Source organism: Prinia subflava, chromosome 3, assembly GCF_021018805.1.
Source record: "Prinia subflava isolate CZ2003 ecotype Zambia chromosome 3, Cam_Psub_1.2, whole genome shotgun sequence".
NCBI lineage: Eukaryota > Metazoa > Chordata > Aves > Passeriformes > Cisticolidae > Prinia > Prinia subflava.
This window is the reverse complement of record NC_086249.1, coordinates 94724837-94737139: the sequence shown is the minus strand read 5'-3', so window position 1 is coordinate 94737139 and position 12303 is coordinate 94724837. Positions and strand designations below refer to the sequence as shown.

At 61.2% G+C, this 12303-nt stretch overlaps 1 protein-coding gene across 1 annotated transcript; it reads left to right on the top strand.

The window, feature by feature from the left end:
* The first annotated feature begins 1946 nt into the window (after window positions 1–1946).
* ARX (aristaless related homeobox) lies at window positions 1947–8806 on the top strand. Its single transcript, XM_063393574.1, has 5 exons — window positions 1947–2359; window positions 3436–4156; window positions 5427–5472; window positions 7397–7725; window positions 8550–8806. Exons 1-5 carry the CDS (start codon window positions 2167–2169, stop codon window positions 8788–8790), a joined length of 1530 nt encoding a protein of 509 aa, XP_063249644.1. The 5' UTR covers window positions 1947–2166; the 3' UTR covers window positions 8791–8806.
* Window positions 8807–12303: the final 3497 nt, after the last annotated feature.

Sequence of the window (12303 nt, the reverse complement as noted above, 5' to 3'; positions counted from 1 at the left end):
CCCGGCCAGGCCCTGGCACAGGGGGGCGAGGGACCGGGGCGGGAAAGGAGTGAAAACAAGCTGCAGGCTGCGGGAAGGCCTCAGCAGGGCTCCCTGCGCTCCGCCCGTCCCCGTTAGCCTGGAGCTCCCTCCCGCCGCGGCCCCGGTTCGCACCGCCGGCAGCCACCGGAGGGTCTCGGCGCTGCGCAGGTCCCCGCAGATGCCTCGCCGAAGGTCCTCGGTGCCCTCCGGCTGTCGCCTGTGCCGCGGCGGGTGCGGGTCCCCCCTCGGGAGGCAGCGCGGCAGCCCTGCCCGTCCCTGCTCGGCCACTCGCGGTGTCGCGGCTCGCCCGCGCTGGCCGGGCCGGCGCACGGCAGGACAGCGCAGGGAAGGCAGCTGCGGGCCGGCCTCCCCGGCTGCCGGAGCGCCGCTCCCGGCCCGGCCCTACCCGCGGCTCCGCGCAGCTTCTCCCGGGCGAGCCTCGGCAGCGAGCCCGGTGGGAAAGTCCCGGTGGAGCCACCCGGCACGGCCAGGGCGAAGGCAAGAGGCGGCAGCCCCTCTGCTCGCCGAGCTTCGCCAAGGGGATCCCTGGGTCTCCCTGGCTTCTTGTTTGTTTGTTGGTTGGTTTGGGATTTGGAGTGGACCTTTTTTAGTTACTGAGTTAACTAATTGCCACTGGTGCTGGGGGTGGGAACAGCTCCCCAGAGCTGAGACCGACGGCACACGGCAGCTCTGCGTACCGGCCCCAGGAGGAGCACCCTGCAGGGCCGGGCCGGGCCGGGCTGGGGCCGCCCCGCCGTGGGTCGCGGGGCCCGCCGGCCGCGCACGTCGGGGCGCTTCCCGCTGGCATCGCCCCGGCCTGCGGATCCGGGGGAAACGAGGAGGAATGAATGAGGGGTACGAGCCCTGAGGGGCCTCGCTCCCAGGGAGGGGACGACCCTCGGTATCACGCCTGTCCCGTACACGCACCTTTAGGGCTTGGAAGCGTGTGAGTGTGCGCACACACGGGCGTGGACACAGCCAAAGCGGCGCTGAACCAACGCCAGCACGGACACACGCACGCATTTATTATATTTTCTCTTAATTATCTGTGGTTAATTAGGAGACCTTAGTTCCGCACGGGAATTGTGGCATGAGCAGAGAAAATGGGGCAGTGTCCACTTCGATGCTCGGGGCTGGGCATCACCCGAACGAGAGGATGGGTTATTTGTGGGGACCGTGAGCAGTTTCTCCGACGTGTTTGTGCCTCCGGGGGTCCGGGATCAGGAGCGGGGACAGGCAGCTGTACCGTGCCCATCAAAATTGAGCCCAAACTGACCAGACAGGGCGCCTGAACTTGTGACCGCCCAACTGGGAAGGGAAAGGAGGGAGCATAAAAAACCGCCAGAGGTCTTCCGGCCCCGAAGCTGCATGGAAAGCGCCGGCGGAGGGGAGATACGTGTGCGGAGAAAGGCGGAGGCTGTCAGGACAGGGAGAGGGCTGCCGGACAGCCCCGCACCGGGCTGCGCGCCTTGCCCTGTCCCGGGCAGCTCTCCCCGGCTCCCGGGTGGCCGCTGCAGGCGCTCGCAGGAGTTGTCACGGAGAGCCCCGAGCGCGGCCGCGGCATTTCAAACACCGGCGGCGAGCGCGGCCCCGCGCAGCGCCGCGCCGGGCGGGCGGGCAGAGCTGCCCGCGGGAAAACACGGCGCGGATCCCCCGGCGCCGCCCACGCCATCCCGCCCGGGCATCGCCGGGGGCTAGGGAAGGGGCGGGGGGGAGCGGGCCGCCGTCGGGGCGGGGGAGCGGGGACGGGGCAAGGCGTGCCGCGGGAACTCCGCCGCCGCCCATCCCGGACGCCCCCGACGGTTCCCCCGAGCGTTCCCGGCCGGCCGCCACCCCCACGGGGCGGGGGCGGAGCGCGGCGGGAGGGGCGGGGCGGGGGGCAGCGCGGCGACTCGGGGCGGGCGCCGATCCGGGGCGGTCCGAGCCGGGCTTTGCCGGGCGCCGTCTGTCAGCGGCCGCCCGGCCTCCGGCGGGAGCCAATCAGGGGGCGGCTGCCCGCACGTGGAGCCGAGGGGACTCAAGAGCGCCGCGGCCGCCGCTCACTCCCCCCGTGACGGGCGTCCCGGCGGCACCGGGCAGCGCCGCGGGGGCGTCCGCGCCGCCGCTCCCGCCCCGGCCCCACGGCTCGGCCCCGCTGCCGCCGCCATGAGCGGCCCCTACCCGGAGGAGAGCTGCGCCGAGCGCCCCGAGTGCAAAAGTAAATCGCCAACTTTGCTGTCCTCCTACTGCATCGACAGCATCCTGGGCCGGCGGAGCCCTTGCAAGGTGCGGCTGCTCGGTACCGCGCCCACCCTGCCCGCCATCGCCGCCCGCCCCGACACCGACAAGGCCGCGCAAGGTAAGCCCCGCCGTCCCATCCCGCTCGTCCTGTCCCTTTCCCGTGGCGTCGGGCAGGCCCGGGTGTGTGTCCCCCCGTTCTCTGCCCTGCCTGCGGCTCGGCCCCGGCCCCGCTGCCCGCCCGCACCGCACGGCCGGGCGCTATTCCCGTTATCCCGTTACCGTGCTCGTTAGCGGCTGCTGTGCTGCCAGGAAGCGCGGCCGGAGCCGTGCCCGGAATTCGTCACAATTCTGTCCCTCGCCGTTGGGTTACCGGCGCTTTAGGCTGCTCTTGCTTTCGATATAGGTGTAATTTTTTAACCGAATAAATCGGTGCGAGATGTGATCCGTGTGGGGGGAAAGTCTCGCCCGTTCGCATTAAACCTGTAACGGGTTTCGACAAGCGAGCTGGGGCTGCGCCCCGCAGCAGCCAGGGCGGTGACAACGGGTGGCCGGCAGCCGCCGCCCCCGGCCCCAAGTTGAGAGCAACCCCCTCCGGAGCCACGGGGACCCCGGATGGGCAGCTCCCCATGGGCGGCCTCGCTCCCCGTTTTCCCGGCGTACACTGGCGGGCGGGATTCTTTCCTCCAAAACCAAAACCAGACTTGGCGGAAGAGGGGGGGGAGAAGATTATAGAAGGAAAAAAAAAAAAAAAAAAGAAAAAAAAAAGAGAGAGAAACAAAAAAGCCAGCGGAAGAATCCCGAGCAGCCGGGCGGGTGCAGGGGGACCAGCGCTGCCCCGCCATGTGGGATGGCCGCTGTCGGAGACGTACCGGCGCAGGCCGGGAGCTGCCAGAGCCCCCGCAGTCTGTCCCGGCCCTTAGCGGGCCGCTGGGCCGGGCTGAGCGGCCGGGAGAAATTTTTGCCCATCTAGGAGCAGCGGCGGGGCCGGCGTGAGGGACGGGTAGGGGGTAGAAAATGGTGCACGAAGGATGGCTGAGGGTCTGGGCTCTTGCCCTGGGCTCTGTTTGCGCAGATCCTACTGACCGTGTCTCTCCTTCTCTCTTCGTTTCTTTCTTTCCTTCACACCCTTCTCCCCGCCACGCCTGCCCGCTCCGTCCGACCGCTGCGGCCGTCTACGCCACTTTCACGGCTCAGGGTCCCCTAAGGGCAGTCCCCCCTTCGAGCCGGCCGAGCTGCACCTTCCCCCCAAACTGCGCCGGCTCTACGGGCCGGGCGGGGGCCGGCTGCTGCCGCCGCGGGCGGCGGGGCCGCGGGGGGACCGGCCTGAGGGGCGACCGGAGGGGGGCGCGGGCCCCGTGCCCGCCGCCGCCCCGTGGGACACGCTGAAGATCAGCCAGGCGCCCCAGGTCAGCATCAGCCGCAGCAAAAGCTACCGTGAAAACGCGCCCTTCGTGGCGCCGCCGCCCGCCCGGGACGAGCTGGGCAGCCCCGCCGCGCACGTCGAGGAACGGCCGGGCCCTGCCGCGCCGGCCGCGGAGGAGGAAGAGGAGGAAGAGGATGAAGAGATGCTGGAGGAGGAGGAGGACGAGGAGGAAGAGGAGCTGGAGGACGACGAGGAGGAGGAGCTGCTGGGCGAGGACGGCGGGGGGCTGCTGAAGGATGCCCGCCGGGGCGCCACCGCGGCCCCCGGAGCGGAGGGCGGGGAACTGTCCCCCAAGGAGGAGCTGCTGCTGCACCCCGAGGACGGGGAGGGCAAGGACGGCGAGGAGAGCGTCTGCCTCTCGGCCGGCAGCGATTCCGAGGAGGGGCTGCTCAAGAGGAAGCAGCGCCGCTATCGTACCACCTTCACTAGCTACCAGCTGGAGGAGCTGGAGAGGGCCTTCCAGAAAACCCACTACCCCGACGTCTTCACCAGGTACCGGCGCCGGGGCCCCGGCCGAGCGCGGAGTGAGCGAACCCCGGGGGGACGGGACGGGGCCGCGGTGTGCTGCACCCCGCCTCTAAGCCGCCCCCGGCGGTGAATCCTGCCTCGGGCACCCCCGGGCTGGCAGGGGACGGGGAACAGGGCCGGGCTCAGGGGGGACCCAGGGCCGGCAGAGCCCGGGCAGGCCCGCCTCAAGGCCGCCTCCGGGGGTTATTTTTACCGCTGCCCGCCCCTCCTGTCACCGCGGCCGCGCCGGGATCGGTTACGCGCTGCTCGTGGGCTGGAGCCCGGCCCGGGGAAGCCCCGGCAGCAGCACAGATCAAAGCGCCGCTGCCTAAAAATACCGGCCCGGCACGTCGGGGCCTCTCGGTGGCCGGAGTTGCCCCCAAGGAGCCCGGCGGGACCTAGCCCGGCTCTGTCCGCACTTTCGGGGGCATTTTCCCGTTGAAAACAGGAGCTCGGTGGTGACAGCTCTGGCCAGCGGCTCCCCTGCGGGAGGCGCAGGCAGGGAGAGAGGCAGAACCTCTCCTCGCGCTCATCGAAAATTGCAGCTCCCCCCTCCTGCCTTAAGGCCAGAGGGGGATCGAGTCCCCAGAGTCGTACTTTTAGATCACGGAGACCCTCTCGGTTTCTCGTTTGTTTTGCCCTGGAGATGGGCGGTCGGGGGCGGCGTTGGAACCAGGAGTGTTTCACGGGGGCTTTTTTTTCCCTGGACCTCGGAGCCGCGCGTCGCCCGCGGGGCTCACCTCGGGGCGCCGCCTGGCCCCGGCCCCGGGAGCGCCTGCCCGGGCTGTCTATGGACATAGCGCACTTTTTTTCGTTGGTGTTTTTTTACGGCTTTGGGTTTTGCTCCAGGGCTTTTCACGCCCTGAAGGCGCGGAGCTCCGGCCGCGGCAAGATCCCAGTTACGCTGGGAATGCTCCTCTCTGGGACACGTAGCTGATGAGCCATTTTCCAGTGCTTTAGTGTTTTCCGATTTGCCTTAATTGTGGAAATGTGAACCTCCGTGTGGAGCTTCCCGGCTGCCGTCCCTACACGGCAGCTGCGGCTAGAACCGGCCGAATTTGGGGAGCGGCGGGGAGAGGATGCCAAAACCCGGGAGTGCCGGGAGGCGCCCAGCTCGGCGGCCCGGAGCCGGGCCGAGGGCGGCGACAGGCGGTGTCCGCCCGCGGCCCGGCCCCGCTCGCCTCGGACACCGGGATTCGGGGCGCGGGCGACTCGCGGTGCCCCGGGCTGACGGCAGCGTCTGTGTCTCCCCCAGGGAGGAGCTGGCTATGAGGCTCGATCTGACAGAAGCCCGAGTGCAGGTGAGTGCCAGCGGCGGGACCGGGACCGGCGCATCCCTCGGCGGCGCCCAGGGGAAGGGTGGCCCGGCCCTCCTCCGAGGCACCCCCGGCCCCGCCAGGGCCGAGCCATCGGCTGGCGAATCCCCGTGTGATTAAAACTCAGGGCTCCCGGTTCGCTTGTTAGAAACTCGCTCGGCCGCAGGTCGGGTATTTGGCTGCCATCAAATCTCCAATCGGGCTTCATAAAAGCCCACTTAGTGCTAGAACAAACAGGGCCATTTGAAGGCGAAATGTTGTTTGATTTCCTCTCCGCCTGCACAAGGAGCTGGCTAATGCTATTTGATTTCCCATTTTTGATAGCAATAAGCCTGCATTGATCTAATAGTGAGTGAGTGCAATGCTATTAAAGGTGTTTGCAGCCCCATACCAGAGTGCATTTCCCAACCCGGGTCTCATAACCAAAGAGACGATAAACATTGGGATGCCCTGATTGCCAACAGAAAACAGATGTCTCTAGGTTTGAAGCTGAGCAAATCACTTTACAGTTAAAATCGGGCGCTGATAAAGCATAATAAATTCCATATGGCTCATTTAATACACAACAGCTTCTTGCATTAGAGGGGCTAATGATGAGATTTGTCCCCTCCTTTCTGTTGACACATTTCTCCATTGTCAAACAGAGATGTGACAGCAAATCAGTATTTTCAGCTCAGGGGAACAAGTCGTGGGAAAGTTAAATAACTTTTTTTAACAGAAAGACACCCCCTTTCTTTCTCCTCTATTCATGGCAGAAGATGTAATTAAGTGAATATGAATTATGAGAGTCCCTTCGTTTACCTTTGGGTGTACTCAGACTTATTAATTCAATAAGGGGGAATTGTAGCGAGGACAGCTTGCTAATTGAGTTTTAGCGAGGAGAGACGCTCCCTCCGTGCCAGGCTGTTGCCTTCTGCACGAACACAATGCCTCTTCGTCGTGGGTACCCAGATAGGCGTGCGTGGAGATCAATTCCCACTGAACCACTGTATGGAGAGACTCGAAGCGCTGCTGCCTTTCTGTCTTCCCGGAAAGAAGGGTCTCATACTGAGCTTACAAAGCCGAGCATAACGGGAAAAACTCTGCCCACACCTGCCCCAAAAGATTTACAAACGCCTGTCTCTCAAAGTCTCTGTCTGTAGGTGCGTGTGATGGCCCGACACTTGGTTATTACGGGAATATTTTATTTCCCTTTGAAATGCGGTTTATTTTCCTCTCCCTCTCCCCTGCTTTAAGCAGCTTTATTTCACGATTTTTGCTTTGTGGGAGAGATAAAAGAGAGAAAGGATGGCAATGCCATGGCATCCTAACTAACTTTTATAAAATAGATCTTAAAAGGGCAGCGTGAAATCTGTATTTGCTGCTTTGGTTGCCTCTGAAATTATTTATTCGTTTCAGACGTCAGTGAAATTAAGACTTTTTTTCCTCTTTTTAAATCTGAAGGGAAAAAGGCTACGATCCCTAAACGATATAATTTGTAAATATGCCCTTTAACGAAAAAAAAAAAAAAAGTCGCGGTGTGGGTGTGAGTGCGGAATACTTCCCGCATAGTCCCCCTGGGAAATGGTATTGCCGCTGCTCCGGCACAGCGGGAGCCGCCTCCCGCTCCGCTCCGTGCCCGCACCGCCGCCCCGCCACAGAGGAGTGCGGGGGTGCTGCGCCCGCCGGGAGCCCGGCCCGGGCCGGGGAGTCACCGAAAGCCGCGTGTCGGCCCCGGCGTGGGCCGGCACAGCCGGGGCTCAGCGCGGCACCGACACGCGTGGCCCCCCGGGCCGGCGCCGTTCGGGGTGATCCCGCCCGGGGGCGGCGGAGGAGCGTCGCCGTCGGGCCGGTGCGGGGCTCCTGAGGGGCTCGCCGCTCCGAGGGCGCGGGCAGGCATATTAAAACCGGTTTTTCTTTTGGCTTTCAGGTATGGTTCCAGAACCGTAGGGCTAAGTGGCGGAAGAGGGAAAAGGCTGGGGCTCAGACACACCCCCCAGGTTTGCCTTTCCCTGGTCCCCTGTCAGCAACTCACCCCCTCAGTCCATACCTTGATGCTAGTCCTTTCCCTCCTCATCACCCAGCTCTAGACTCCGCCTGGACCGCCGCCGCCGCCGCGGCCGCCGCCTTCCCCAGCCTGCCGCCGCCGCCCCCCGGCTCCGCGGCGCTGCCCCCCGGCGGGACCCCGCTCGGCCTCGGCACCTTCCTGGGCGCGGCCGTGTTCCGGCACCCCGCCTTCATCAGCCCCGCCTTCGGCAGGTACCGCCCGCCCGCCGCGCCGCACCGGGGGGATGGCGGCCCCACGCGGGGCCCGCCGCGCGCGGCCGCCCCGCCGTTCGAACTTGGAGCGCCCCGCGGCCCGCGCCGATTGGGCGCCGCGAGGGTCACGTGCTTCCGCCGCGGCCGCTCATTGGGCGGGGACGGCTCCCCCGCACGGCCTCAGGTTCCCCGTGGGGGCGGCCGGGCCCCGGGCGGGCCCGCGGGGCAGGGCCGGGGCAGGGCCCCGAGGGACCGGCCCGCGGAGAAACGAAACCCCGGAGTGCGCTCCCCCACGGGCACGCGTGGCCCCTGCCTTGCTCGGGGCGGGGGTCGCTGGTAATCGGCCCCCGCGGGGAGAGCATCACGGACAGATTTTTAGCCGCGGGCATGAGTGGAGCTGAGCTTCCACAGGTTCGCGTCGGGACGAGCGCCCGCGGGAGCCGCGGTCCGCCCAGCTCCTGCGGGCCGAGGGGGCGCGGGCGAGGCGCGGGCAGCGCTGCCGGGGCAGGCGGAGGGCGGACAGGTGCGGGTAACGGGGGAGGCAGCGCTGCCTGCCCAGCACCGGGGCGATCCCCCGTGCATCCTCTCCTCCGCCGGTGCAGCCCCCGGCCACTGCCGCCCCGACTGTGGCAAGTCGGGGAGAACCAGGCTCAGCGATTTTTGCTCCCTTTTTTTTTTTTTCTCAAAAAAAACTCTTTTGCCCGCCCGACGTCGGGTATTTCCCGCGGGCCTCTGTCCCCTCGCGTCCGAGCTGGGCGGGAAGGAGGCGTGCGGGGCCGGGGTGCCCGGCGCGGCGGTGACGGCCGTCTCTGCTTCCCTTGCAGGCTCTTTTCCACCATGTCCCCCCTGGGCAGCGCCTCCAGCGCCGCGGCCCTGCTGCGGCAGCCGGCGCCGGCCGCCGAGGGCGCGGTAGGCTCGGCGGGGCTGGGGGACCCGGCCAGTGCCGCCGCCGACCGGCGGGCATCCAGCATCGCCGCCCTGCGGCTGAAGGCCAAGGAACACGCCGCCCAGCTCACCCAGCTCAACATCCTCCCCGGCAACAGCACGGGGAAAGAGGTGTGCTAAGGCACGGCTGCCGGCCGCGGGGTGCGGGTCAGGTCTTTTTTTAGGGGGGAGAGTAAAAAGAGAGGGAGAGAGGAGGAGAGTAAATACGCGAATCAATAAAGGTCACCTCAGACAGCGTGAATCAAGACCAAACGGGGGGAAAAATAATAATGATTTTTTAAAATAGAGTACCAGCAGCTGAGACTGTAGTAGGTTCTCAAGTTAGGAACTTGGAGAAAGCGAATGCCTCTCGCATCAGCCCTCACACGAGTGAAACGACACTTAAGTGAAAAAGTAACTCCTTGGCTGGTACATTTCTTAAATGTACGACGTGTCCATTTCCTCTGAGCATCGGGGGGAGAAAAAAAAGTAAAAAAAAAAAAAAAAGAAAAAAAAAAAAAAGCCCTAATAAAAGTTACTATATATTAGCGTTTCATACACTAAATATTTTTCCTTCTGTTTATCTGGCAAGAAAAAAAAAAAGGAAGAAATAGAATTGTAATTAAGAAAGTGGAAAAAAAAAACCAATAGAGAAGCTAAGAGAGGGGGAAAGCTACCCACATCTTCTTAAAATGACATCCTAGGATGTTAAGTTGGTCAGTTAGAAGCGCTGGAGAAGTATTTTACATGTTGCAACGAGCTGCATATGCTAACCAAGGATGCTGCCAGTGCAGACTGAAAGCAAATTCGATGCTGTAAGATAACCAGTGCACTTAGGGGAAAGGGTATATCTTTTTCTTGTTATATTCTTTATCACTACACCAACCAAGGTTTTTATATCAAACCAAAGGGAAATACACTGCTAGAATATGGACTGTTTAAGTCACTAAACTGTGATTATTGATTCTGTACATACCATTGTTATAAAAAAAGAACAGAGCTTTGTATATTTGAAAAGTTATAAAACAATTGCACTCAGTGTAGTGTTGTAAAAGTTTGTCATTCTGTAGATTCTTACTGTGTTGTAGATATAATAGGGTTCCTAGACAAATATTTATGTACAAACTCTTTATTTAACTTATTAACTGTAGAGGTTTCTGAAACCCTCAAGAGGCAATGGTACAGTACTTTTTCGTGTAATGTCGTTATTGTTAACACTTTTCCTTGCTATCCGGTGGAGAAGTGCCACGTTCAGAAAATAAACAAAAATATATGTTTAACAAAAAAAAAAAAAAAAAAAAAAAAAAAAAAAAAAAAAAAATCAGAAGCAGAAAGCCCGGTCCTTGCGGGGCCCCTGCCGCGCTGCGGGCGCGGGCGGCTGGGCTGGGGCGGCCGGAGCTCGGCGGGGCGGGGCGGCGCAGTGCCCGCACCCCGTGTGCCAGGGATGTGCGGATCGCGACCTCGGCCGGGGCACCGCGGCCGGAGCCGGCCGCCTCTGTGGCGTGTCCGCCTCTGTGGCAGGTCCGCCCAGCTCCGCAGCCCGGGCTGTCCGGGCTCGGCTCTCGGCGCCAGCGGCCCCACGCGGCGGGGAGCCGCCCCACGCTGCCCCGGCACTCACCGAGGGCACGGGGCAGCCTCAGGCTCCGCCGCTGCCGAGAGTCGGGGGCGGGGGAGAAAATCCGCAACTTGGGGAACCCCGCACCTTTGGGGTCACAAAAGTTTCTGTGCGCCTACCCCTTCGTTCTCTTCGAGGTGAACTTCCGTTTCTTCCCTCTTCCTTTATTACCCCCCGGGCGGTTTTCTTCCTCGTCTTTTTTTCTTGTTGTTTTTATTTCTCCCGCTCTTTTTTCTTTCTGGGGCGCAGCGCTCCCGCCTGCGTGTTCCCGGGAGCAGGGGCCGAAATGCGGGCAGCCCTCGGCCGCCCTCCCCGCGGCCTTCCCCGGCCGTGCTCACTCCTGGTCCGCCCCGACCGAGCCCCGGCCCCGGCCGGGCCGTCGGAGCGCTGGGGCGCGGGGTCTTGTTCAGGGTGATTCGGTGTGATCGCGGCAGCGCTCCACAAGGGCGGCCCGGGCCGAGAAGAGCCCCTGGGCTCACCGAGGGGCCCGGCCCGGCGGGGCGAGCCCGCTCCGGGGGCACCGGGCGGGAAGCGCCGCTGGAGCGAGCACCGCGACCCTTCCCCGCAGCTCTCCTCTCCACTCACGGCATTTCATATCCCACAGCCCCAACCCCGCCCGCCCCCAGCCCTATTTCTGAGTTCTAAAAACCCACCATAGGCGCGAAAAAAAATTTATGGGAAAAATAAGGTTTGTTCCTTGGACGTTATTAACAGTGCAGCCTGAAATATACATTTTTGCCTCAAAGAAAAGGGAATCATTATCAAGCCATTAGGCATTAAGAAATGTCATTCAGTCATTTTTATTCATTCTGCTGAAATCTTCGTAAAAGCCCGAATCATACTTCTGCAAGCAGCAATTTTGTTAATCCAGGGGGTTATTACTCTGGTCCCTTATTAGGATCTATACTGCTGCCAAGCAATCCTATAACCTTCTCAAAAGAAGTTTACCTCCGTGTTATAAAACCAGTAGTGGTATTTATACTGTGCAATAATTAGTGTATTACCTGAATCCACTAACAGGTTCATTTTATCTCCGCACAAAACCCCTAGTCTGCTTATAGAAAGCTTGTGCCTCCTTTGGTGCTGTTAAAGTGGTGAAAGAGTGAATGAAGGCTGGTAGCACTTTCTCCTTTCGCCGTGCCTTAATTCCCATCTCTTTTTGCTCTCATCCAATTAGTGCAGTGTATTAAGCGGTTTATCATCTCATAGTCAGCTATTGAGAGAAACAAGGCGAACACTTTGCAATAGAGCCTGCTCTCCTTTGACACCCTCAGGTACTTACATATTCCACTGTGCTATGAATAATAGAGGAAGAATAGAGCGCTAATTCCCTCATCAAAGAATGCCTTGTCTGCTGCTTTGCTCAACAACACCATTCTGATCAAAAGAAAAGCAATAAAGCTTAGCATAACAAAACGAAACCTACTTATTAGCTTAGTGGTTAAATTAATGCAGAGCCGCTGCTATTCAAAACCAAGGTTTGAAAACAGCCTCCAACAACCTGATAATGCTGCCTTCGGGATGAAGGAATTTTAATCTGAAATTTGAAGCTGGCACAGATGAGTTAATCTATTAAACTGCTATAAGGAGGGTGCGGGAGAACTATTCAGTGAAGGCACATTTAAGGTGCCCTGCAGAAGACGGGGAAGGATTCGAAGGGGAAGATGTGCTCTGCTTCGGCCTTAGAAAACTGCCTTTGGCGGCGAAAAGGGATTTTGGCACAGCAGCAACCGTGTTTGCGGATGGGAATTCTTTTTCACATCGCATATGTCATCAGCGAAACCTGGCCACCGGCTCCATCTATCAACACTCCTCTTCCCCAACTGCAAATAAATACAAATAAACACAAACCTTAATTTTAACAGCACGGGGTGGGGGAGGGGGATATGAGGAGGAAAAGAAGGGAAGGCGATTCCGGCCAGACCAGCCTCAGAATGCAAACCTCCAAACTTCAGTCTTTCCCAAATTATTGACAGCGCAGCATTTACCAGCTCCATTTAATATTAAATGCTATAAAGATGATTTTGCATTTCCCAGCC